General features: G+C 47.4%; 1 protein-coding gene and 1 pseudogene across 2 annotated transcripts; one reads left to right on the top strand and one right to left on the bottom strand.

Moving 5' to 3' along the window:
* Nucleotides 1–447: 447 nt before the first annotated feature.
* Sdad1 (SDA1 domain containing 1) lies at nucleotides 448–27287 on the bottom strand. Of its 2 annotated transcripts, none has more exons than NM_001006958.2 (21): nucleotides 27066–27226; nucleotides 22281–22385; nucleotides 21775–21873; nucleotides 21498–21608; nucleotides 19709–19780; nucleotides 19493–19593; nucleotides 18457–18514; nucleotides 17658–17732; nucleotides 15960–16061; nucleotides 14394–14463; nucleotides 13426–13529; nucleotides 12070–12127; nucleotides 10008–10066; nucleotides 8644–8720; nucleotides 7945–8042; nucleotides 7763–7839; nucleotides 7087–7213; nucleotides 5663–5754; nucleotides 5265–5540; nucleotides 4133–4294; nucleotides 448–607 (listed from the first exon to the last, which is right to left on the bottom strand). In NM_001006958.2, the coding sequence occupies exons 1-21, from the start codon at nucleotides 27153–27155 to the stop codon at nucleotides 560–562; spliced, it is 2061 nt and encodes a 686-aa protein (NP_001006959.1). In that variant the 5' UTR covers nucleotides 27156–27226; the 3' UTR covers nucleotides 448–559. The 2 variants fall into 2 exon arrangements, 1 of the variants encoding a protein (NP_001006959.1); XR_010057348.1 differs by lacking the exon at nucleotides 448–607 and adding an exon at nucleotides 4968–5087 and having other exon boundaries at nucleotides 4209–4294; nucleotides 27066–27287.
* Nucleotides 18007–18121, top strand: LOC120096834 (U6atac minor spliceosomal RNA; annotated as a pseudogene).
* Nucleotides 27288–27600: the final 313 nt, after the last annotated feature.

Genomic DNA, 27600 nt, shown 5'->3' with positions numbered 1-27600 from the left:
AAAAAATGAGGCCTTAGCCAAAACTCTTTACATTTAAAAAAAAAAAAAAAAAAGTAGTGCTCACCCGTCTACCGGATCTGTACAGCAGGAGCCTGTTTGAGCAGGGAAGCCTATTTACAAGTAAGAACCTCTTACTCTTGTAACACTGTCCTGATTGAGGAGCACGAGTAACTCCCATCCCTGCAATGAGTCCAGGAGCCCCAGTGAGCCAGGACTGTGGACTAGCTGCTACAAGGGAACTATTTACAGCTCACTAGTGACACCATATGTACACCTACCCTCAGTCAAGGGCTATGGCTCATTTAGCAACAGACGCAGCAACAATTAGCAGGCGCTCGGCACCTCTGTCTGAATTAGAAGTGAACTCTTAACATCACGACTATTTACACTTCACACTCCTACCAGCCCCACCTCCCAGTTAAAAATACCATGGCAAAAACGTTACTGTGGTTTACAAAATATAGCGTTCCTTGACTTTTTAATGTAAGCAAAGATTTACTAATTTTTGGCATGCTGGTACACACAGCACTGGGCAGGAAATGGCTAACTTGTTGACAAGTTACTTCATTCTTTTCCTCTTTTTCAGAAGTGCATCTCGCAGTGCTAGCTGCAAGAGAAGAGAAAGACCACGTCAAGAGTAAGAACCTGTCACATCAACTACGTCATCAAGGTGCCAGACAAGCACGACTAGGTCAATAACTACCATAATGACATCACGTAATAAAACACCCCGAAAGGATCCAATCCGAGTCAGCGAGATGGCTCGGTGGGTAAAGGCGACTGCTGCTGAGTGAGATAGTCTTACCAAACGTCACCTGTCATTTCTCCTCAGCAGCTCAGATGTCAAGGTATTCACGCAGGAGTCAAAATCCAGGGAATTAAGCTAAAAACAAATATCTCTTCCTAGCTAATTCAGGTTTACTTTAAAAAATATTTGACTCTATTCTTGTGTGTGTGTGTGTGTGTGTGTGTGTGTGTGTGTGTGTGTGTGTGTGAAGGTGCACACACATGTCATGGTTCCCTAGTGGAGGTCAGAGCACATCTTTGTGGAACTGATTCTCTCTCTGCATATCATGATTCCTGAATTTCACCTGATGAGCCATCTCACCAACTCGGGTGTTAACTTTTTAAACTTTTTAATCACTCTGTTGTGTTGTAGTGACCTTCTGTCTCCCACAGAGACAGCACTGCCTGACTTCAGGACTTCAGGACAGGCACCTGGTCTTCTGCACTTAAGAGGTAGAGCTTCCTTCCACTCAAGGATTTCTAATCCTTCCCAGATAACCAAAATACTAAAGGCTATTAAGAACAGGAAGCAAGGCCAAGGCGCCATCTTAAATGTGCTGAACACAATTCCATAATTCCCAAACACTCATTGTCACACACACTTGAAAAAAATCTGGCTTTTTACTTCAATCAGGTATGCGCTGACTTGTTTTGCTTTGCTGGAAGCCAGGCAGTGACTCACTCCTTCGCCCCCCGGCAGGCTGAATGAGAAAGACTGCGTGAACTGAAGGCCAGTCTGGGCTCACTCTTGTCTGAGACCCTGTCTCCAAAGGATAAAACCCACTCTAGAGTAGATGTGACCTGGCTGTACATCGAATGTCTAAACGTGTGGATTTCATGTCTCTCCATGCCGTCACTTCCCGCTGGGACTATGACTCTCTTTGTAGGTTGTTGGGACATTTAAAGGAGAGGAAAAAAATCTCAACCGGGTCTGGCCAAGGAGGTATTCCTATCTCTTTCCAGTGCCTTATAGGCTTACACTTCGCTCCTAGGACCTGCTCATGTTACTGAGAAGCTCTGAGTAGTTATGCCCGTGGGCCAGTGCCTGCTGGCTTAAACTTCAGACAGCAACTATTCCCAGTCTCAGTTCCTTCCCTCTGCAAACAACACTAGCTAAAAAGACAACATGTCTAGGGTCCCTTCTCTGCCCAGGTGTACAGTCCCGTCTCTGCCCAGGTGTACAGTCCCGTCTCTGCCCAGGTGTACAGTTCCTTCTCTGCACAGGTGTACAGTCCCTTCTCTGCCCAGGTGTACAGTTCCTTCTCTGCACAGGTGTACAGTCCCTTCTCTGCCCAGGTGTACAGTCCCTTCTCTGCACAGGTGTACAGTCCCTTCTCTGCACATGACTGCAGTTCCTTTGGGCTCCACAACAAGGCTTCTAAATTCTGTTTAGGGCAGTGACATACTGGCAAGGGGTGAAGCTTGCTACTTTCTCTAGAGGGGCTGAGGGGGGGTGGTCATAGAAGTTTCAGGGACAACACAGGGTGCATCTTGCACTTAGATTAGACAGCGATGGTCTAAGTTCAGCTGAGACAACAGGCAAAGCCAGGAACCCCACCCTACTCCACAGACAGGGTTTCTCTGTGTAGACCTGGTTGTCCTGGAACTCACTCAGGCTGGCGTCCAAGATAGTCTACCTGCCTCTGCCTCCCGAGTGCCGGGATTAAAGTTGTGTGCCACCACCACCCAGCTAAGGGTTGTTTTACAACAAGCAAACCCTGAAGAAACTGCAGGGCAAGGAAACAGGCAGAAATGTTCATTCATTTCTCAGTCTACACAGCAAGATGACTGCAGGACAAAGAAACAACATTCTTTTTTTTTGGGGGGGGGGGTTCTTTTTTTGGAGCTGGGGACCGAACCCAGGGCCTTGCGCTTCCTAGGTAAGCGCTCTACCACTGAGCTAAATCCCCAGCCCCGAAACAACATTCTTAAACCAACACCTGTGTGCCCCATGGATTTTTTTTTTTTAAAGATTTATTTATTATATTTATTATATAGAAGTACACTGTAGCTGTCTTCAGACACCAGAAGAGGGCATCAGATTTCATTACAGATGGTTGTGAGCCACCATGTGGTTGCTGGGATTTGAACTCAGGACCTCTGGAAGAGCAGTCAGTGCTCTTAACCACTGAGCCATCTCTCCAGCCCGCCCCACGGATTCTTTTTTTTTTTTTTTTTTTTTTTTTGGTTCTTTTTTTCGAAGCTGGGGACCGAACTGAGGGCCTTGCGCTTCCTAGGCAAGCGCTCTACCACTGAGCTAAATCCCCAGCCCCCGGATTCTTAATTTAGTCAGAAAACCTAATCTTGAGAGAAATGGTCAAAGCCCAGCTTCTCTATCATGCTAAAAAGGGCATTCTATAAAACAGGAAGTGAGGGAGTGGTGCCCTAAGCTAAATTAGACCTTGTTTGAAGCCAAGTTGCTAACAGGGTGGCTGTGATCTCCTCAACCTAAGATGTCAGGAAGGCTCTGGAGGTCAGGACCTTTATTAGTACCCGTGATAAACACGGATTACAGGTAAAAGAATAAAGGCAGAGAGCAGAGTTCAGGCGTGGCACCTGCAGTCACACAGAGGGCGGGCCGCTGCACTCAGTCTTGGCAGCCTGTGTTGGCTAGCCACCAGGAAAGAGTTCAGAGACCATGTGGTCCGGAACTGGTTTCCTACAGTTGCTTCAGAATGGCATGTGATAAGCTCTGATAAGCTTCCACAAGAGAGGAAGCTGCACAATGTCCGTCTGCTTACTACAGTGCATCATGAGACCAGCAGGCAAGCCAGTCGAGAATGACCGAGTCATGCATGGCACCACACGCCTGCAACCATGAAGCAAAGCAACACTTAGGAGGCTGAAGCAAGAGACTCTCCAAGAAAAGCCAGCCTGGGTGAGTTCACGCAGTAGGATCCATCCTAACACAAATTGAGTAAGCAAACCAGCTAAGCTACAACAGATGAAATAAGATCCCAAAAGCTGTAAGCACAAAATGCCTTCTGAGCAAGAACATGGAAACAGCAGACCCGTGTGCACTGCTTTCCAAAGTCGAGCTTTCTGAAAAGTCTCTCGAAAAACCTGTAGCAAGGTCAATCTACTTTACAGGTGGAGGACTACGCTAGCGTGGGATGGGACCCCATGGGATCCTTCTTGCTTCTTTTACTCAGAGAAGATCCTGGGTCACCCACAGGTCACACAGTGACCGCTATCAACTCAGGGTTGTCTTTCCCACCTTGGCTGCTCCCAGCCCCAAAACTATCGATCACTTGAACCCCAAGGATTACTATGCATGTGTCCTCAGAAGGCACCCTTCCTTCAAGCATAAGGCTGGCTTAGCACCCTGGCTTCCTGACAAACCCACCTGCTTCTCCCGGAAGGAGCGTGATGTTTTTGACCGGACATTCTGGCTATACCGCATCATCATGAAGTTCTTCTGCTTTTTCTTCTCTTTATTTGTGGAACTGGAAAATGGATTTATTTTGGTTTTCTTCCTCACAAACTCCTTTCGGTCTGTCCTTCCAGCCTATTCGAACAAAGACATTAGTGATCAGTATCTCCTCATAAATAACACACCTCAGGCATTCTCTAATTGCACTGTTGGATGCCAAGGACAGGACATCCACAGGACACAGCTCTTGCTCCCTAGAACTCAGTCCAACAGAAACAAGGTTTGAGTTCAGTGAGAGGAAATGTCCTGATTCAGCCCGATTCCCAGAAAGCCAAGCTGTCTTTGCACATGGGGAAAGAAGGGAGAGACATCAGTGTGTAGAAAGCATAAAGGAGAGAGAACAGGGGTTCTGAACGCATCTAATGGGTCTCCACTCAAACAGGACACAGGCGAGGAGAAGCTTTTGTGCAGTGGCATCTCCCGGCAGTTAAGGCACAGGAAGCAGCCGACAGCAGCCGCTTCACAACATGAGCAGCACCAATGAGCCCAAGGCTGGCTATGAGCATGAGCACATTTCTACGCTTTAAATGTGACATTAGCACTGCCTTTTATCTTCTAGATTGTTTTGAGTGGTAGTCGCACGGCTATATACAGTTCTCAGAAATCTTCTAATGTAGTGGTACACATTTTTAATCCCAACACTCGGGAGGCAGATACAAGCTGATCTTTAAATTCAAGGATCTATATGGGAAGTTCCAGGACAGCCACATAGAGAGAACGTGTTTCAAAACAACAACAACAAAAATACCCAGAAGTTAAGACGAAGCCTCTCCCAGTAGGGCTTGCATGCGGCTCGGCTGGTAGAACGCTGCCTGGCAGCAGCCTGGGTCCTTTCCCAGCATCACATAAACCAAGCATGGCCGCACATCTGCAAACGAGCAAGCAGAGGCAAGAGGGTCATACTCAACTAAGGCTTTAGGCCACCTTGAGTTACGGGTTAGATAAGATTCCACCTGCCTCAAAGCCAAACAAAAACACTTCCCTAACGGGGCAGTGGAGTCCACTGTACCGCTGTCTGCAAAGGAAGAGCGGCATATGCCCTCACCATAGCGGTTGCTAGTCTCGTCTCCTTGTCGGACTTGGGCTTTTTATGAAGGCGTTCAATGTCCCGAAGAGACAGCAACTCCCCCCTGGACTCCTCGTCACTGTCCATGTCCAAGTATTTCCTTTTCTGGGCTTTCCCCGGGGCAGCGTCCATTTCCTTCTTCATCTGGGCCATGCGGATTTTCTGGAAGTCATCCTGCGTTAAGACCCGACTGGTGCTGACGGCGGCGGCTTTGGCTTTCCGCTCCTCCATGGGCATGCTGTCCAGCTTCTTGGCCTTGAGAAGCATAGAGACAGAAGGATAACTAACTACCTGCTGTTGTTTGAATTCTAACATGGCCCAGCAAAGGAAAATGGCAGCCCTGCAAACACCAGTGTGGTGCAGTCATGTGGACTTACAACTGCTTGCTGTTCCTCGTCAGAAGAGTGGTGCACATCAACCCACTCGCCATCCTCCTCCTCCTCACTGAGGCTGGCACTTTCCCATCCATCTGTGTGAAAGAGAACTCACTGCCACAGCTGCCCCTTCACACTGGGAAGTCATAGCAAGAAGAGATCAACAGCAAGGTTGAAAAGCAAGGTAAGGGGTTGGGGATTTAGCTCAGCGGTAGAGCGCTTGCTTAGCAAGCGTAAGGCCCTGGGTTCGGTCCCCAGCTCCGAAAAAAAGAAAAAAGAAAAAAGAAAAGCAAGGTAAGGAGCCTCAGGTACACCACTGACCGACAACTGGGGACACTTAGTCCTATGCCATAACAACTTAATTTAAGGAACAGGGACTAGCACTAAGTATCTAATAATAGCCAAAAATTTCCAGTGATTTACCTAATTCTTACAGCTCAAAGAGAAACAGATTCTCAGTAAGAAACATACCAGACACTGGGTGAGGTGATGCACACCTTTAATCCCAGCACTCGAGAGGCAGAGGCAGAGAGGCAGCGAGGCAGAGGCAGAGGCAGAGGCAGAGGCAGAGGCAGAGGCAGAGAGGCAGAGGCAGAGGCAGAGAGGCAGAGGCAGAGGCAGAGAGGCAGAGGCAGAGAGGCAGAGGCAGAGGCAGAGGCAGAGGCAGAGGCAGAGGCAGCGAGGCAGAGGCAGAGGCAGAGGCAGAGGCAGCGAGGCAGAGGCAGAGAGGCAGAGGCAGAGGCAGAGAGGCAGAGGCAGCGAGGCAGAGGCAGAGAGGCAGAGGCAGAGGCAGAGGCAGAGGCAGAGGCAGAGGCAGAGAGGCAGAGGCAGAGACAGAGAGGCAGAGGCAGAGAGGCAGAGGCAGAGAGGCAGAGGCAGAGAGGCAGAGGCAGAGGCAGAGAGGCAGAGGCAGAGGCAGAGGCAGAGGCAGCGAGGCAGAGGCAGAGGCAGAGGCAGAGGCAGAGGCAGAGGCAGAGGCAGAGGCAGAGGCAGAGGCAGAGGCAGAGGCAGAGGCAGAGGCAGAGGCAGAGGCAGAGGCAGAGGCAGAGGCAGAGGCAGGTGAATTCTGTGAGTTTAAGGTCAGCCTGGTCTACAAAGTGAGTTTAGGACATCCAGGGCTTTGTTACACAGAGAAACCCTGTCTCAAAACAAAACAAAACAAAACAAGCCAAAAAAACCAGAACAAAACAAAACAAACAAACAAAAAGAAAAGAAAGAAGGAAAGAAAGGAGGAAGCCAGAAAACACGGTGTCCTCAGATCATGGAGAGCCTGTGTGATTCTCTGAGGCCTGCCATTTTCCCTCACAACAAGCTCCCCAGTCCTGCCAGGCAGCTCCAGGGGCTAGAGCGTCCCTAGAACGGGTAGAGACTGAGCAAGGCTCAAGCCCCCGAGAGAGGCAAGGCAAGGCAGAGGGCAGGCAGAGGACCTTCATCGTTTTCTGTATTCTCCTCCTTCTCCAGCTCTAGAACCTCTGCTCCCGGGATGTAGTCCTTGGCATCTAGTTCTCCATATTCTTGTATCCTTGCTTCGATGGAGGCTTCGGTGGGTTTGCCCTGAAAGAGAAGATGGTTTAAACATAGGTGCTTAGATTTTAAAACTCATTATGAAAGGCCCTGTAGGGTGTGAACACCATTAAAAATGTAGTCAAATAACAGTAGCGACCTGCTCACATTTACGTCAGAACAACGCAAACCCCCAGTACAGTAAGTTCACTTCCTTCTCACTCTCTTCTGATCAAATCTGCAAAGAACCCCAAACTGCTCCGCTATCTTAAGTCTCAACCGTGCTACGTCTTTGTTACACACATGCCTCCCTCTCCACTGAAGAGGCAGCACCTGGCGGGGCTGTGTCAGCTGCTCAAGGTGATCTGTGACAGTACACACACTGCCAGCTACAGACAGCCCTGCAGACCTTTCAGACTCGGCTGTCCATCACAGAGCACGTCAGCAGCACGGGCCGAGTCCCCCCTAAGTTGGAAGCCCAGACCCGGACATCATGCTCACTCTCCAGAAAGGGTCAGTCACCTAACATGTGAACTGCAGACCTTACCCTCACTTTCTGCGATCCCCATCTTCAGACTAGCCTAGGTACGTCTCACCTACCCGGAACTTCTTCTGCAGCATCTGAGGGTTCAGTGTCCGGAAGAGATGGATCAGAGTTCTGGCAGACATCATTACATCTGTGAGACACCACCGCAGATTAGAAAGTGTGAAGCAAGGGCTACAGTGAGGTAAACGTGAGTCACACCGTACTCACTGCCTTCAGAGAGCCACCTGCTACTCACTCTTGTCTTTGTGTGTCTTATACTGAGCCAGGTCCTGAAGAAGCTCTTCGGTCATGGCCAGAGGACATCGTGCTGTGATCTCTTTTATAGCATTGATTCTAGAAAAGGAAAATGGATTTAAAATAAAAGAGTGCTGGGTTGGACTTTCCAGGCTCAGGTCCCTAACCCTGCAGTGTGTCAGAGAATGTGAGGGCAAACAGCCCTACAGACTGACATTCGACAGTCGCACTTCCTCTGCCAGCGTAACAAGGCCCAGTGTTGGGCATAACCAATCACGGCAGTGTTTGCTCACCAGCTAAGGAGAGAAGGCGTGAAGTCAGACTGGAAGGGTTAACGGTCTTTAGGGCTGTCACCCCAGCAGCAGTTTGCAAGGGAGAGACAGAGAAACTGCTTAGCCTGTTTAGATAGCCTGACTGGATAAACCTTCCTTCTGTAACCCAGAAGGGCTACAGAGCGGTTCACTAACAAACCACATGTGCTATAAATCCAAGGTTTGGAAGAAAACAGACTTAGGTTGGTGAGGTTGTTTACGTGAGAATGGACAAGTGTTTTTATCTAGTTCCCTCTTCAGGATTCTGACCAATAACTGAAATTACAAAGCCTCCTGAGGAAACCACTTTTCTAGAGGCCACACCCACAGCTTCACTTTCTATCTTAGTACAGTAAATCACCGACTGGTTCCAAGTATGTCCTACATACCCTACGGTCATGACTTCCCCAGAGTTCTTGTCAGTGACAAAATTGTTGGCCACCGTCAGGAGCAAGGACTGAATAATCTGAGTTGGAAACAAAAGAGCAGAGTCAAGCAAAGGTCCCTGCTCCTGTGCACGCAGACTCCGCAGTGCAGGAGCAGCTTCTCGTCAGGGTGCGCTCTGAGAACCAAAGCTGAGAGAAAACCATGCGCCCCAGCTCAATATTCTAGGTTATACTTAAGGTAAAGTTTACTCCCTTTAACACTGTTTTCTCTTTTACATTTTTTTTTTTGTGAGTGTGAGAGAGAATACACATGTACCTGAGTGTGTTTGTGCACACACTACCAGGGCATACGTGGGGAGGTCAAAGGACAACTAGTAGGAGTCAGTTCTCGGCCTCACTGAAGCTGCTCTCCCGTTTCTACTGAGCTGCACTTCCAGGCTGGGTGGCCTGTGCTCCCTGGGGAGGCCTCGTGCCTCTACCACCCATCTCTCAGTAGGAGGGCCAGGGTCACGGATGTGCACAGCTGCTTCTAGTTTAAGTGAGTTCTGGGTATGAACTCACGGTATCAGTTTTGTGGTAAGTACTTTTACCCACTGAGCCATATGGCTGGCCTGTAACACACTTTTCCTTTTTTAAAAAAATGAATGTTTTAGGTTGGCATACAAAGTAACAGGTTTCATTATGGCATTTTTTTATACACGCCTCATTTCTTTTCGATCCTTCACTTCCTCAGTGCACTCTCTACTTACCTTTGCTTCTTCCCTCCCTTCTCCCAAATAGTCTTGCTCCTGCTCTCTGTTTAAAGGGTTTTGTTCTGTATGTCATGAGTGTGTATCTGTGTGCTGGTGGCCTCAGAGGCTGGGAGAGCAGCAGACCCCCTGGAACTAGATGGAGGCTGTGTGTGAGCCTAACTTGGGTTCAAGGAACCAAGCTTGTGTCTCCTGATGAGCAGCAAGGACTCCTACCTAAGACATCTCTCTAGCCTCCACTTCTGCTTTCTTACCACATTTATTCCAATAAATTCCATTATTCTCAACAATGACAAAACCAAAACAAAACTGTGCTTTGACACAAGACAATTCAATGTTCTTCTAATCAAAGGATTAAGCAATAATAATCACCATGAACTCACAAATACCCTTGGACCTTCCTAGTCATAAAACTTGGTTATTAAACAAAGTCAGAGTCCTCAGCTTCTCCTTTCTCTGAACTGTGCAGCTAACTTCTGTGTACATCTCCTTAGGAGTTAGGTCTCCTCTGTTCATTTAAAGGAAAGCCAGGAGAGACAACTCTGGGAAGAAATCCTCACATGTCAATGGTGGCACCCCTGCATACGCTCAACCCGGAAGTCAGGGGAAGTGTCTCACCTCTGGGGGCACCAGGTGATGAGAGGCTTGTGCAGCAAACAGAAGGATCTTCGTGACTTCTAAAAGCACAAGAGGCAAAAGGGGCACACGTTGTCATTCTATCTCCAGGGACTGCTGCATCGTGCAAGCAAATCCAGGTGTCATGTTAACGTACCTACCTCAACTCCAACCCCGACCTGTCTGCTTGGCTTTCCCACTGCTGCTTGCAGGCCCTTTGCTCAACTGCGGCTATCAGAAAGGTGTGCTGAGCCCACGCCCACCCAGCGTCTGCCCCATGTGCCGCTGTCCTCACTTTGCTTCCCTCTTCCAAACACCTGACCTGGGTACTGCACCCAGCAGCGGGCGGCCAGACTTCTGTCTAGAGCACAAGCTCGGTGAGAGTGAGGACTCTGCTTTATGGTCACTTGGGGACCTTAGTGCCTCACACACATTCCGCTCTCCTTTGCTTTTTGTGCATGCACAGAAACCATAAGGCCGTGTGCTGAGCTCACACCTATAATCCTAGCACTTAAGAGTTGTGGCAGAAATGGAAGGACTCTGACATTGGGGCCAGCCAGGGCTGCACACCAAAATCTAGTCTCAAGCTCCAAAGTAATCAAACGAGTCACAAACAACTGTTGAATGAACTCAAATATACATATATCACATACTCTCTTCCAAGAGGCAACACAGTATATTAAAGACGGTGGCCTTGGAACCAGACACAGTGACTCAGGCCTGTGACTGCAGCACAAAGGAGGTCAATGTAGGAGGCTTGCTGAAGTCCAAGCCAGCCTGGGCTATAGAGACCCTGTTTCAAAAAAACAAACATCATCAAACTGGGTCGGGTGCATGCTAGAGACAGGCGGATCTCTGTGAATTCAAGGCTAGCCTGGTCTATACAAGAAGTTCCAGGATAGCCAAGCATGCACAGTGAGAGTTTCTCAAAATATAAGAACAAAGCAAGCAATAGGCTATCACCAGTCACAAACACTAAAAGGAGAGGCTTTGGGAAGACGGGCAAACGCTGATTTGTCATTTACTCGAAATGTTCCTGGACACTTTCTTTCTGTACTTCAAAGAGGTCATTTAACAATCCGATCCAACGACGTACAAAGAGCTCTTAGCACAGTACCAGGTTCCCGTCAGAAGCTCACCTGTGCGCTTCCTTCCTGTCAACTTCCAAAGACAAAGCAAGCAACCATCTTTCCCTGCCTTTGCGGCATTGCTAACTGAGAATGCACGCAAGGCCATGGAGAACATACAGTCCTGTTTCCACAAAGCTACAGTTAAAGGTGAAAACTAGAATTCTTCCTTTTTGTGATTTATTTATTTTATGTGTATGGATGTTTCACCTGCACGTGTGTATCTGCCCCATATGCATGCCTGGTGCCTGCTGAGGTCAGAGAAGGACGTCAGCTCTCCTACCTGGAGTGTGGATGGCTGAGAGTCACTACGTGAGAATGGGAAGTAAAGCCAGGTCCTGAACCAGAGCAGTAAGTGCTCTTACCTGCTATGACTTCTCTCCAGTCCCAAAATTAGAATTTTCAACAGGAGAATTTATAAAGACTTGCTAAAAGCAAGTAAAAATTTCTTTAATTTTTATTTTACTTAAAAAAAAATAGGGTATGTAAGTGTGTGTGGCTTTGTGCACATAAGTGCAGTGCTCACAAAGACCAGAAGAGGGCCTTGGATTCCCCAGAGCCACCTGAAGTGGGTAATGGGGACTGAACTCCTCAGAGCATGGACAATAACCACTCCCGTAGTTAACAAATGGAGAAGTATCCAAGGCTGATTTAAGGAAGAAACATAGGCCTCTCTGCTGTCCTTTGTCACGTTAGGTCAGGGTTGGGTTTTATCTTCTGTCTGTTTGAGAAGAGCTCTGATGTACTCCAAGCTAGCCTCCAACCTGGCATGTGGTTGTGGCTGGCCTGCAGTTCTGATCCTCCTGCCTCAGCATTCCACTTTCCTTCTCTATGTAGAACACACATAACTCCATCTGTCCTTAATGATACAAGAACAACAGACTGGTCACTCATTCTTAGGTGGGGTCAGCAAGAAGCACACATGGGCAGTTAGTTACCTCTCTGGTGGGGCTGCAGGAACCTTTGCACGAAAGGGTAGAAGTTGAAGAGGAAAAGCTGTGGAGAGAAGAGCACAGCAGCTTTATACTAATAAACGTAGGCATGAGAGCTCATCTCCTATCATGTGCACTGGGAATCAATAAGCATCCTCACCACAGGCTAATTCACTGCTGCACTGACGCAGGGGAACACTTCTCCCCAACACTACCCTGCTATCTTACCACATTTGAGAGAAAGAGGTAAAATAGGGAAAGGCACACAAAACCCAACTCTTTAATTCTGACACTGGCCTGGCTGCAGAGCTCCGTGTTGGTGTGCACAGAGAGAAGCGAGACCAAGACCAACACTGGTATTAAAGCTCCTGGGGACAGAACAGGGCAAATCTGAATGGCACTGGTGTTACTAGATTGCCATAAACTGACAGCCCTGACTCTACTGTCTTCTAGCTCAACCACGCTGGGGTAAGGACTGAGAACAACATGGTCAACCTTGTCGGAAAACTGGACTGGAGAGATGGCTCAGCCACTAAGAGCTGTTCCCAGTGCCAACATGGTAGGTTAACTCACAACCATCTGGAAGTCCCGTCCCAGAAAACCTAAGCTCTCTTCTGGCCTCTGTGGACACTGAGCACATGCACGGCACATTTGTTTGTGCTCTAAATTTTTTGGTAAAGGCAGCTATTCTTTTTTTTTTTTTCAGAGCTGGGGGCCGAACCCAGGGCCTTGAGCTTACTAGGCAAGCGCTCTACCACTGAGCTAAATCCCCAACCCCAAAGGCAGCTATTCTTAAAGTATCAACACACCCACTCACCCACTCAGCCACCCATCAACAGGTAGCTCTTAAAATCCAATTCGATACAAAAGAAGTACCCAGGGATTTTTTTTTTTTTTTTTTTTTTTGGTTCTTTTTTTCGGAGCTGGGAACCGAACCCAGGGCCTTGCGCTTCCTAGGTAAGCGCTCTACCACTGAGCTAAATCCCCAGCCCAAGAAGTACCCAGGGAACCCAGCATTACAAACATGATTCCCTACCAGAGACACCTAGAGGTCAAGAATGTCAGGTAGGGCTAGTCAGGCACACTGAAAGGCAGCAAGAGTCAACACAAGTGCGTGATTCATTCTGGCTCAGGAACATGCATTTGGAAGTAAGAAGTGCAGACACAGCACAGACCAGTCACACGTGAACTCAATGTGCACACATCAGTGTTCACGTGCACTGGGGAAAGAACAGTGGTGGGTAAGAAGATCTGTTTTCAGAGGGACAGGTTGTACTCCCTGCTCACTCCAACTGCAAACGGCTTTCCTTCCCCAAGCTGTCAGCCCACCCCTAACGCCTACCAGGACAGCGGGTTTCCTACCTCGTGAATGCCCACCAATCTGGAGATGAGGTTCATGAGCATCATCTTCACTTCGAACCTCTCCTTACAGCTCTCCAGCTGCTTCAGAAGCTTCTCTGCAAAGTCTGGAAAGAACTGAGAGTCACTGTGGGTTCCTGGCTGGGACAGGACTCTACCAGCACAGGGAAAGGGAGATCAAAGTCTCATCAGTAGGAAGACCAGTTCCACACTCCAAGTTCAGCTTCAGGAGTCCTAAGGTTTTTATTCTTTAAAGACTGTCTCACTATGTAAGTAGTTGTCCCAAAACTTACCCTGTAGACCAGATTGGCCAGGAACTCCTGAGTGCAGAGATTAAAGGCGTGTGCCACTGCTCTAGGTGATCTTTTACTTCTTTAGAGAATTTATTTTTATTTATGTGCATGCTTGCATGTGTGATAAGCACATGTGTGCCGGTGCCCACAGAGGCCAGAGAGGTGCTGGTCACTTTGGAGCTGGGCTGGTACTGTGAGCACCGGATGTGGGTGCTAGGAACTAAACTTGGGTCTTCTACAAGAACAGCCAGTGCTCTCCCCGCTTGGGCAGCTCTCTGGCAGAGGATTCTTAAGATCTACTTTTAAAGTAATCTTTTACTTACCGAGGCTATGATATATCATTTTCCCCTCCCTTTCCACCCTTTAAACCCTCCCATATATTTTCCCCTGCCTATTCCTAAATACACAAATACACAGATTGCTGGGCTATGTGTGTGCATGAGCCTCTACAGTGACTCTGGATACAATCTGCCTGAGGGTGTGGTCTGCAGACCACCAGCAACCAATCTACTTGGACTTTACTGGGAGTGCACACTCTGAGGCCACACCCACAGCCTGATGAATCAGAACCTGCACTTTACCCAGTGATTTAATTAAGAAACCCTGACCTAAAAACAAGAGGAAGAAAACAGGAAGTAATAAGGCCAACAAGGAACTTAAAAGTCGTCATTATGGTACCTTGGGGATCATGAATCAAGTGAATAGCTGAAAAGTTAAACACTTCTGGTTTCTTCTTCTTCTTTTGTTTCTGAAAGAGAAAACAGTTTAAAACCCTTTGCTCAGAATTCTTTTGACATGACCTCCTAGCTAGCTTGTTAGCCTGTGCTTGCGCTGTGAGTCCTGAGGACCACGAGTCAGCCCTGTTAGACAGACAGTCTGTATGCTGTGAGTCCACCAAGGGAAGATGTCAGTGTTCCGCCCTATCACTCTTTGCCTTGTCTTGCTGATACCAGGTTTCTCACTGAACTTGGAGCTAGCTCTTTTCCCGTGACAATGGCTGGTTACCAATTTCCAGGGACCCACCTGTCTCTTCTCCCACCAGTGCTGGGGTTACAGATGTGCACAGCCACATCTGGCTTTTGCTAGCTGTGAACTCAGGTCATCATGCTTGCGCTGCAGCGTTCTTACCCACTGAGCCATTTCCCTGGCCCCACTGCACTAATTCAAAAGAAAAAGAAAAACGAAACAAAACAAAAGCAACCAAAAAACTCCTTGATGTAAAAATCTCTTTTCATTGTTAAGAACTAAAGTTGGGAGTTCTGGAGAGACGGCTCAGCTGTTAACAGCACTGACTGCTCTTCCAGAGGTCATGAGTTCAATTCCCAGCAACCACATGGTGGCTCACAGTCATCTGTAATGGGATTTGTTCTCACATATATAAAATAAGTCTTAAAAAAGAAAAAGTTGTTTTTTGCCTTTTAAAATTAAGCTTTGAGAAGCCAGGTATGGTGGCACAAGCCTTTAATGCTAGCACTTGTGAAGTAGAGACAGACAGATTGCTATGAATCTGAGGCCAGTCTGCTCTACATAGTGAGCTCTAGGACTGCCGGAGTAAGACTCTGTCTCAAAAACAATTACAAAAAAAGCTTGAAAATATACCAGCTATTAAAAATACATGAGCTATTAAAACGTGTGAGACTTAAAAGACATTTAAAGGTTCAAACACTAGTAGCAACCAGAGGTCGGGGAGATGGCTCAGTTGGCAAAGGACTGCCATGTGAGACTAGGACCTGAGTCTGGATCCTTCAGTGGGGTGTGATGGTGAACCCTGTAGCCCTAGCAGTGGGAAGGCAGAGGGCGGACTCCTGGAGTTCACTGACCAGCCAGTCTAGCCACGTTCAGTGAGAGATAGAGTGATGGAAGTCACCAGTGTCGACCTTGGACCACTCACGCACGCTGTGCTCACATGTGCCGGCACCAACCACACACACACATACACACACACACACACACACACACACACACACACACACACACACACAAACCCTACAGATATAAACTGTAACTCTCCCACCCCCCCACGACTTTATAGAGATCAAACTAATGATTGTTGGAATAACTATCACCAAACACCAACACTTTTCCATGTTCTAAGAAGTCAGGTAAGTCAGTTGAACTCATTTACTCACGTCACAATTCTGTCCCAGCTGATCAGTGTAATCCTCTAGAGTGCGGACGCTTACAGCTCCTCACACATACCCACACTCTAACCACTGCTGCTACACGCCCAGGCGCACACCTCACCTTCAGCACTTTCATGGCCTTTTCCAGCTTCTTCTTGTTTTTGGAGCCCTTCTTTCCCGTGGCATACTGCACCAGCAGGTCTCTTGCTGTGGGCCCGTCGTCCTGAAGTACAAACCACACTGGGAAACTGGACACAGGCACATCTGTGCAGAGTCAGTGTACAATCCTTTCAACTGCATCCTTCTGTTCTAGAGATTCCTTTTTACGTTCATGTCAGTGTGTGTGTGTCTATACGTGAGTATGTGCACGTGAATGCAGGCGCCTTGAGTCCCCAGGAGCTGGAGTTGCAGGCGTCTGGATGTTTCATAAGTAACTTCCCGTCTTCACGGTGGGGACTGTGCCCTGCAACCGTGCGTGTGCAGGTAGGTGTCAGAGGGCAAGGCTGTGGAGCCCGCTCTCGGCTTCCAGTTTTACTTGGGCTATGGAACTCGGGTTGTTGGAACTGCTCTGAAAGTGTCTATATCTGCGGAGCCTTCTCTCGGGACCCTACCTTTCGGTTATTAAACTTTTTGTACACACCTTCTAATGAATACAACTTTCAAAATCAGGAAATATGCACATGTACAAAAGTGGCTGCATACTTTACACTGCAGCGCTGAATCTGTGCTAGATTTAGTACTATTTTTCATTTCCCTACGGTATGCATTTAGGAAACTTCAACAGAAGAATGTGCAGTGTAAAGGACATTCATACTCTGGGATAAGTGGTGGATATTCACCAACCTAAACAAAATGGAGCTCTGCATACACTGACATAAACCAGGCGCACTGCAGCATGTATGTTATGTACCCAGCTTTTAAAAGCTTACAACACACACATCTACCTGTACAAACATATATAAATGCACCGGAAAAGACATGAGTTACCCGGAAGGAATGAAATATGACAGAAATAACCCAAGGTCAAAAAGCACCAACAAACTGGGCACTGGTGGTGCACGCCTTTAACCCCAGCTGTTGAGAGGCAGAGGCAGGCAGGTCTCTGAGTCTGAGGCCAGCCTGGTCTACAGAGTGAGTTCAAGAACAGCCAGGGCTACACAGACAAACCCTCTCTAGAAAAACGAAACTAAAAAATAAATAGAAGAAAAGAAAAAGACAAAGAAGAAAACCTTTACTCTGTGCACATAATTATCTGAAAGTTTTTACAATGAAGTATAGTAAGAATTTATCAGATATTAGTGATCAACGCTAAAAGGATTTGTGTGTGTGTGTGTGTGTGTGTGTGTGTGTCAGAGTTTGTGTGTGCGTGCGCATGCGCACACGTGCACATGCACATGCATACACACATGCATGATGCCTGCAGATCCATGTACAACACAAGAAGGTGCTGAATTCCTTGGAGCTGGAGTTAACACAGCTGTGAGCTGTCTAATGTTTGATGTGAACCGAATTCCCGTCTGCAAGGGCAGGAAGTGCTCTTTTCCACTGAGGCACCACTCTGGTCATGTATATATCTAGCTATGTTCTAGCTATGTATTTTTAGAATGTTTATTGAAAAGAACTTCTTACTTCTTCTAAGAAAAATTGTTTTATCACAAATCTTGATTAAAGACACTGCACATCATTCTCCTTTCTCCCCTACTTTTGTAATGTTGACATTACTTCCAAAAACTGGCAGCATTTTTTTCAAAGGTCTTACAGTCTGTACTCAGAGGACCAACACACGAACAACTGTGCCATCTGACCTGCATAAACCCACCTCGGACTCTGAGTCACTGTCCTGCTTCTCTTCCTCATCTTTTCCGAGGAAGAACGTCAAAGCAGCAACTAATATCTAAAGACAACAAGGAAAAAAATCAGCTGTAAACACACAGATTTCTGTTTATAGTCTCACCACACATACATACACTGTTGTGCCTGAAGCAGAAAAAAATCTCTAAGGTAGGAGGGAGGGTAATTCCTCCTTTTTCATGATTTTACATATCCCACAATGCCACATACTCCACAACATTAACTAGTAGGGGAGAGGGGTATAGCTGGACGGCAGGGCAGAAGCTAAGTCCAATCCCTGGTTCCAGCCCCAGCTCTGATTAGAAAAAACCTGGCTTCTGTCATACAAAAGGAGGTTAGCGCTCCCTTGACAAGAATGGAGGAGTCCGGGCCTCAAACACGCATGTAATTGAGGCACCGGCACCTGGGTTGTGCATCAAACCACTGCCTTTACACACGTGTGTCTAGTATTAAACACTGACTTAAACAGACATCGGACAGGCTTTACACCTTTGGATAGACTGCCAAGATGTCTCCATGCCACCAAGAAAGGCGCTATCCCGGTCCTCATTATAAGTTAACACTGTCTTTGAGTTCCTCTCAACTGCCACAGCTCAACACAAGAAAGGTCAGGTATCAAGGGCAAATTTCTGCCATTATTTTGCCAACATCATCCAGTTGGGCCTGGCTTTTACAGAGTTACTTTCCTGGCGGGAGCGTCAGAAGTGTCAACTAGAACTGCAGCATTTTTAAAGCGTGATGCAGTGAATGGTGGCCCTGCAGCTCACCTTGGTGATCTTGGAGAAACATGCGGTTGTAATAACATTGACAGTTTTGGCATCGTTCCTGGAAGAGAAAATCGCATAAACCCCACCATGAGTGCTTCTGACATTAGGACGGTCAATCCTAGCACTTAGATGCTCAGGCATTAAATGAGTGAGCTCTGGGAGAGCACTTCATCAAATCCCATCAAGAAGAAGAACATCTGGTGCCAAGGAACCCACTTAGAGTAAGTGTTACCGAAACAAAACCTAAAATGCCAACAATTCTGTCAGAAAAAACTACAGTACAGCAAACCCAGAGCTAGGGAGAGCATTGTAGATCCCATGTCAGGGAGGCATGGTGCCTGTTGGCAGAGGCGGGGTCCACAGCCAGCTAGATTAGCTAAAAGAATTCAATCAGCTTCAACCTGATTGAGAGACCTGGTCTTGACGTATAAGGCAGAGAGCAGATGAGGAAGACAGCCAATGGCAAGCTTGACCTGCAATCCTTTCCCCTGCTACACACATGCACAGCATGTGCAAGCCTGCGCACCCAGAGAAAGTAAAACAAAAGTTTTAAAAATTAAAATAAAAATTAGCAAAATCCCAACTACAGCTAAAAGGGTTTACTTCAGCCTATACTTCATCACTGAGGGATTTCAGAACAGGAAGTGAGGTGGAGGAGCGGAAGCAGCGCTGCTCACTGGCTTTCCTCCTGTTTCACTCAATGTCTTCTTAACAACCCAGGAGCACCTGCCCAGGGAGGACCCTGCCCACCATGGCCTGTGCCCTCCACATCCACCACTGAGTAAGAAAAACCACCACAAACTGCCCACATGCCCACTGAGGTTCCTGTTCCCAGGTTACGCTATCGTGTGCTGAGCTGACAAGAACCAACCAGAGTGCCTCTGTATTTTATGCCCAGCTTCAATGTTTTATAAGTATATTAAAGAATGTAAGATTAAAAATAAACAAAAAAGATACACTTATCTATGAGCCCTGTGATCATTATAAATTTAAAAAAAAGTTTAGTTCTCATGAGAAAAACTCTTGTATGCGTTACCAGATGTTCCTTCTGTACAGTTCAATCATCACATCCAAAGACATCTTGGCTGCGGTTGCATTGCTGTCTCTCAGCATGGTGTACATGAAGTTCTGCAGCACCTACGGATCCAGGGAGAAGCCAATGCATGACTGGCGAAGAGCCGAGAGTGCAGGGGCGGAGGGTGCAGGAGTGGAAGGTGCAGAGGTGGAGGGCAGAGGGGCGGAGGGCACTTACCACGTTCACCTTGTTGTTCTTGTGTTTGGCGTTGATGTTCTTGATGTCAGTCACAATATGTGTGTACAGAGTCTGAGGAAACAAAGCACTCACATTAGGCCTAGGAGCACAACTTTGTTTCTCCACTTCATGCTCTAATAGAAGAGATCCAAAACAAGCAAGCGCTCAAGAAATCAAACGTGGAATTACCCTAGAGAAAGAAAACCCATAACCCTACCTGCTATACGAATAGTCACAGGCAAACAGGGAGAAGCAGCCCAACGCCCATTTGCAGATGAATGGGCGAGCATGTGGCAGAGGCGTATAGTGGAATACTGGCAATCGAAGGACACAATCATGCACACCGTAATATACATTGACCTTGACACAGCATGCTAAGACAGCCACGAAAACAAGTGATGCGTGACTCCACGTAAGGGAAACATCAGGAACAGGTAGAACTACGTGGTAGTGTTCCACTCTTCAGACCCACAGAAAGAACGCTCAAGGGAGCCTGGGTTAAGGTCAGTGAGATCCTGTCTGAAAACTCAAGGGCTGGGATGCAACTCACTGAACAGGCATTTCTAGCAACTGCAAGGACTCAATCTCCAGCGTTGCCAGAAACCAAGAAACGAACAGCACAGAGGGCGGGAGAGCCATGTTAAAGGCATTTGCTGCTCTTCCAGAGGGTCCAAGTTCAGTTCCAGCACCCACAGTAACAACCATCAGTAACTCCAGCTCCAGGGGACTGGATACCCATGACCTCATAGGCACCTGTACTCAGGCGTATAACTACACATGGGCACACACAACTACATATAACTAAAAACAAAGAATCTCTTTAAAAAGTATACTGAATATTATTTATTGACTCATTTATAGTATACGGTTCAGCACACTTTTAAAAAGAGCCTTTTTTGTGTATGGGTGTTTCCCCTACATGTGTGTGTATGTGCTCTGTGTGTTCACTGCCCAGAGTCCAGAAGAGAAGGTCAGGTCCCCTGGAACTGGAGTTACAGAGAGCTGTGAGCTGCCATGGACGTCTGGGGAGCCAGGTCCCCTGGAAAGGCAACAAGTGTTCTTAACCACGGAGCCACCTCCCAGCCCCAACCTTTTTTAAGAGAAGCAAATATCTAACTGAATGCATTGACAAATCTGTGGCTATAAAATCACTAGTACCCAAATACAGTCCCATGGATCATTTTTAGATCACAGCTTAGACCGGAACTAGAAATGGGCCAGTTAAATAGCAGAACTCTCTTATGAGGGATTAACTTGATGAACACAAATGAAGGTTTTTCTTTCTGAAATTTGTTTCATAAGCCTTCAGTTCTTGGACTTAAATAAGCAAATAAAGAGTAATGGAGAAATGCTAACAGCGACAGAGCATTAAGCTTTACTGTGTGGCTTTGGTTCCGGCCAAGAGCGACTGTGCCCTCCCTATGTAACCGTTCCGTGCAGCATGGTCCTGGAGAGATTAGGGTTGGGCACCAGACAGCCTGCAATTATAGTCGTGTAGCCTACCACATGGATGCTGTCCGACCAGAGACAGACGTCACTCATCTGCACCTCAACCTGTCTGTCTGTAAAGCATTAACAGTGAAGATTTTCTCATCACTCTCTTAGGCTTTTGTAAGTAAAACATGACTCAGGTTAATCCCTGTCCAGAGTGCCATTCAGCCCACTTCCTCTGGAAGGACTAGCTATCTCTGACAATATCCGACAACGTTAAGAATTCCGTGACCTCGGAACTCTGCTGTGCAAGCTCAGGAAGAAAGGGGCGTGGCTAAGCTAAACCTTTGCTCCTTACCTTCCGCAGGAGCTTGTCACGGCAGCGCAGCAGCTCAAAGAAGAGCTCTAGCAGATCCGATGGATTGATGAGGTTCTTATTTCTCAGTAAGATCAACGCTTTGCAAAATGTCTAGGGGGTAAAAGAAAACACACCAAAAAGGTGAGGTTAATCAAATGAGAAAACATAGCATGCATCCCATCTCTGCCCTCCCCGACCATCAAAAAGATATTTAGCAGGAAGGCACTCCAGACTCTCCCACGACCATGACATGCACGGGACAACGTGACTCTCCTACCATGCGGAGATCGGGGTCTAGGACAGTGTGGTTGTAGGAGAGCAGGTCCTTCAGCTCCTGTGGGAACTCACTGAGATGCTCCGGGTAGCAGTGGCCAATCTGGAACAAAGCAGAGCTGTTCTCAGGAGCTGCTTTCCCCTACCTTCAGGTGCACATTCACATGGTCAGGGGACGGCTGGGTCACAGAGGCAGTGGCTCGATCACCAGCTTTCCCTGGAGGCTGTTTCTGCTACTTTCAGTGTCCCTGTAGATTCTGTATGTGGCGCAAGTGAGAACTTGCCTGTATGATGAACAAAAAATAATTTTTTTGATGATTTTTGTTCTGTTTGGCTCTGTGTTAATATTCATCAAAGTCCTCCAACATATGTTAGGAGGAAAATAAGACCTACAAGAGGAAAGGCTGAAGAAAAACTTAAGTTTTCAGAGAAGGTGGTAATAACTCAGGGGAGGGAACTTCTGCAAATTATGGTAGTGCCAACCTCTGCCTCACTGAGAAACCTTCTTACCTGTGCCATGAACATCACCAGCTCTGCGAGTTCTTTGCTGGGTTTATTGGGTTGTAACTTGAAAATCTCCATATTGGATTTATAGTGATTATATTGCTGAAGGAACTGCAGGGAGAAAAGAACAGAGTTCATTCCAGTCTCACACAGAGAACCAAGCTGGCACACAGCTTTGCCTGTGGCACAGAGAAACTGAGCTAGAATCTCAGGCACCACATGGCTCACGTGAAGGGCTTGTCTTTAGAACAGAACTTTAAGCAGTGTGGTAGAAACATGAGTCAGAAACTCAGTTTCTGGCCTTGATCTGCCATTTACTATCACACGATCTGTGTATAAACGGCAGAAAAATGCCAGGTCAGGCCAGTTAATGTGAAGTAAGCCTGAAGGACATGAAGCTTTCTTTTTTTTTTTTTTTTTTTGGTTCTTTTTTTCGGAGCTGGGGATCGAACCCAGGGCCTTGCACTTCCTAGGCAAGCGCTCTACCACTGAGCTAAATCCCCAACCCCGACACGAAGCTTTCTAGTGAGATCTTTCCCTTTAAATACCCAGAAAAGCTTGCTCCAGACAAGACATGTTAACTATCAAACACAGGTGGGCAGCTCAGTGGCTAAGAGCACTTGTTTTTGCAGGACCTGGTTCACTCCTAGTGATCTGAAACCATCTGTAATTCCAGTTCCAGGAATCAGAAGCCTCTTCTAACCTCCAGAGGAGCCAGGTATGCACAGTGCACATAGAACACATTGTAGGCAAGACACACATACACATTCTTTCAAAAATGGGAGGGGGGAATCAAAGACAGGGCCAGAGACGGCTCCGTGTTAGCGTGCTTGCTGTGCGAGCCTGAGGCTCCAAGAACAGAAGCCAGTGCCCATGGAAAAGTCAACACCTGCGAGGGGCAGAGAGGAAGGAGGGCTCTCTACCAGCTCAGCCCCAGGACCACAGGAAGAATGAGACTGGGTGGAATGGGAGAGTAGGGCACACATGAGTGCATGTGTGTGCACATACTAACCCCCTGCCCCAAGCCCAGACAACAACAAACCTGAGGGTAACGGACACATGTATAAGGGCCCAGCACACACTTACTAAGTAAGCACTTGGTTTATGCCGAGCTTTTAATTTAATATATGCCACCCCTTTTCACTGTAACTGTAGATGGAGCCCATTCCATGCCCCATAGCTATTATCCTCCCATAGATCTCATTGCTCTTGTGGAGCAAGGAATGGAACTAAGGTGCTCAGGTATGTGAGAGACGTGTCCCACTGCTCAGCTACCCCCATCTTCCCACAGTTAAACTGTGTGTCAAAGATCACCCCCACACACACCCCAAGTACTCTTTAATCCTCAGCCTTTAATAGCCCCTGGTTTATTGAAGCGCAAGAGTTAAAGAGCCAACACCATGCTTCAGATATTACCATCGCTCCCTTGATACTATAATCCACAGGAGTGAGAAGGCCCCAAACTCTTCAAATTCCTAACCTAGGCCTCCTCCCGAATCCTTCACTGCTCCACGCATGGACAGACAGACTCACGGCCACAGGTCTGCTTGAGCTGAGCAGGACACCACACTCTGCCCTTGATGCAATTTGTCACAAGTGTCCAAAGCTGCAGTCTCTCATTCTAACCTCCATTCCAGTATCCCACAGTACCCCACAGTGGTTCTGTGGATGAAGCCAGGGCTTCCAAGTTTTGGATCCTCTACAGTGAGCACGGCTCCTTCCTCCATGGCCCTTTCCCTGCGGAAAAGGCTGTGACCCACCTGCATTTCCCACACTACGCTTAAGTGACAACATTCCTGCTTCAGTTCCTTCCAGGACAGCTTCTGTGAGTCCTGTTCTCCTGTCTGGGCCCAATACCACCACTGCAGAACAGGCTTCCCTGCCCACAAGAGTGTTGCTGTCAAATTAAAATCACACTGTCTTTTACCTCGCACTAGATCCAGCACTGCAGTGCCCCAAGACATCTGGTGGCCATCTTCATCTCATTCTCACCCGCTCTGCTCTATCCCATATCACACTGCGGATGGCTACTCTCTGAGCCTGACAGCAATCTCTCTACCCATCTAGTACTCAAGGCAGGTCGCCACCATGCCAGACATACACATCCCAATTCCATGGTGGCCCAGTGTCTACAGCCACCGCACACTCTCTTGAATTCAGTTAAATCACCACATGAAAGAACACACAACACAATAACCTCTGATCCAATTGATAAGTTACACTTGCCCACCTAGACATACAAAACCCTGTACACATCCATCCCTTAAGAATATTCATAACAACCTGTAAATGTGCAGAGAGGAATCTTAACATCTGCCCTCCATGCTCTCTCAGCTGCTTCTCTCTCCTAACTCTAGTCTCCTTTCCTCTCTAAAATTTTTCTCCAGCCTATCCTTCCTTCTCATCCAATGACAGGCCTCGTACCATCTTGTACCTGTGTTCATCTGCATAATGACAGCTACCTGTGTTCATCTGCATAATGACAGCATCCTACACAAGAGTCTGTGGCCATCTATTCGGCATTCTCACCTAGTCTTACCTTACACAGGTACTGTCCTCCTAAGAACAAGAGTCCAAAAGCTCAAGGCTCCGTTATCTGTCTTACCTGTTACTGCATGTTCAATGTCTACAAGTGTATTGACATAAATCCTGTGCTGTGTGTTGTGTGTGTATGTGTGTGTCTGCACATAGACTCAAGTAAATGGAGGTGGTGGCTATTACCTTTCTAAAGGTTGTTATTTAACCTTCCTTGGTTACATGGCAGGTCAGAAATAGAACCAGAGCTTTGGATCAGCTGTAAAACAAATGGTCTCAAGCACCTGCTGAGAGGATCCTGACAGCACAAAAAAAGAACTGAGAAATCGGAGTGCCTGTGATGAAAAGAAAGCAGGACCAGGCCAGTGAAGACAACCGCAGAACGGCAGAAAGGCTTCACCACTATCTCTCGGATAGGAGGATAGTAGGTGGAATAGAAGAGAACCATATAAACTTCAAAACACACCTTCCCATCAATAAACAGACTAAAGGACTGAACTGACAATTCTCAATGTAAATACAAATGCTAACAGCTATGTGAAAACGTGTGCAACATGCAAATTAAAATCATTCGAGATTCTATTTCCCCTCAGTCAGAATGGCTGTCAGCAGGGAAAAAACCGACAACGAATGCTGGACGTAGAAAAACAGAAACTATATCCACCCCCCTCACACAGGCATGTACACACACCACCACCACCACCACCACTGGGGATGCAGAGTCATAGGAACGCAGATACAAACACTCAGAGATACAAATGCTCACATGCATGCACACAGCCCACTGATGGGAATGTAGTCTGGTAGAATAACTATGGACAAACTAAAACTGACCTTCTTTACGGCCTGATATATAATAAAAGGACTCCAATCAAATAACACAGACACACTTGCACATTCGTGTTTACTGGTGCACTGACCACGACAGCAAAGAAACAGAGCCAGCCTCTATGTCCATCAACAGAAGAACATGTAATTTAAATGTGGTGCATATATTTATTTGTTCCAGTCATGAGCTGAAACCACGACAATGGGAGGAGGTCATTATGTTGAGAGATTAAGCTGGAGGGCTTAATTAGGGCTGGAGAGACGGCTCATGGTTAAGAGCACTGGCTGCTCTCTTCAATGTGTCTGAAGACAGCTACAGTGTTCGTATATATAATAAATAAATAAGTCTTTAAAAGAAAGAATGCGAATTAAAAGAAAAGAAATTAAGCCAGATTCAGAGAGGTAGCCCATTTCCTCTCAACAGCAGAAGTCAGACTTAAATGTATGTTTGTGAAATTATAAAGGGGAATATAGGAAGGGATTCTTTTTTAATGTGTACTGAGTGTTTACCTACTTATATGTATGTGTACACATATGCCCAGTGTTCAGAAGCCAGAAGACTGGTGTAGGATCCCCTGAAACTAGAGCAACAGATGGTTATAGGTACCGAACCTGGGTCCTCTGGAAAAACAGCCAGTGCTCCTAACCATTGAGCCAACTGTCAAACCCAGGAAGAAGAGATCTTAAAGGCTGCAGGGAACTGAAATATATGAGACGTGGATACAGAGGTGGGGGCTGTGTGGGGACAGGAAAGGGATCAGTGAGGGAGGGAGCCAGGGAGGATTGGGAAGGGAGGTGTAGAAGGGGACAAGAGCAAAGACAAAGGCGTGTATTAACCCATCTACCAGGTTAAGAGTACAAAGTTGCCGCTTACATTTCGTGGTTCTTGTTAGTTCACACACTTGGGAGTGTGCCAAGTCCCTCACAAACTGGGCCTAATAGAATTTTCGACCGCCCTTTTCCCTCAAAGCATCTTCTCAAACCTAGCTCAGGCTGGCTCCCAATGAGTTTGAACCGTGGCTTAACTACATCTTCTAAACTCCTGACTGTGGCCCTGGCATTTGAGAACTCCTTGCTCTTCTTGGCAGAGCTTGGGGTACTCGGGAGCGGCCATCTGTGGAAAACACTTTTTAACACACGACTCATCACTGTATGTTAAGGGCTAATTGGAGTTTTAGATTCGAGGCCGCCGACGGCTGGGGGCAGCCTCTCCACCCGTCTCCACGTCCGGGAGGCGGGCGGATAAACCCGGAGGCAACAGGTTTTAGAGTGTGTTTCAGTGTTGGTGGGGTCAGTGTTGGCAGGGAAGCATATTTACAAGTGGTGGGAAACAAGTCCTTAGGAACGTTCCTTCCCAATACCCCGTCTCCTCCCGTGAGCCCCCGGAAGCTCACGGGAGCATCCCGGTGAGCCGGCTCCCTGTCCCACCTCCTCGACATAGGCCGGCGGGTCCCGCTTGATCAGGTTCTGTAACTGCGGCAGGTTGCTGGGCAGCTTGTTGTTGTTCCTCCCGGACATGGTGGCTGTAGATAGGCTCCCTGGCGAGCAGTTCTTGGAAAACGTAGGCCTCTGTCAGTCTCAGCCTGGTGCCCGCGGCTGCTTAGACTCGTGTTTCCTAGGGTACCCGGAAACAGCACGTGGGACACTCCGCCAGCGGAACCGAGCGACGGAAGTCACAGAGGATCAAACTTCTCCACCCTGCTGCAATGCTTTGTAGGAGTCTGCACGCTATCGCCCCCTGCCGTTGGGCAACCGCTACTACTATCACCAAACTGAAATTTAAAGCGCTCTCTCTCTCTCTCTCTCTCTCTCTCTCTCTCTCTCTCTCTCTCTCTCTCTCTCTCTCTCTCTCTCTCTCTCTCTCTCTCTCTCTCTCTCTCCACCTCTCTGTTTTTCTTCCACCTACTTGAACAGGTTTCATTATCTCAACATTCTTTTCCATTGAAAACAATTTCTATACAAT

This window comes from Rattus norvegicus, chromosome 14 (assembly GCF_036323735.1).
Source record: "Rattus norvegicus strain BN/NHsdMcwi chromosome 14, GRCr8, whole genome shotgun sequence".
Taxonomy (NCBI): Eukaryota; Metazoa; Chordata; class Mammalia; order Rodentia; family Muridae; genus Rattus; species Rattus norvegicus.
The sequence above is the reverse complement of the archived record's forward strand: the minus strand, read 5'-3'. Positions and strand labels throughout refer to the sequence as shown.

Excerpts from the sequence above, each read along its gene's own strand:
- Sdad1 (NM_001006958.2), bottom strand. The coding sequence starts at position 27,155 with ATGTCCGGGAGGAACAACAACAAGCTGCCCAGCAACCTGCCGCAGTTA. Across the intron at positions 18,515-19,492 it reads CTGTACAGAAGGAACATCTG|GAACGATGCCAAAACTGTCA; the intron begins GTAACGCATACA and ends TTTCTCTTCCAG. Across the intron at positions 4,295-5,264 it reads CGAGACTAGCAACCGCTATG|GCTGGAAGGACAGACCGAAA; the intron begins GTGAGGGCATAT and ends TTGTTCGAATAG.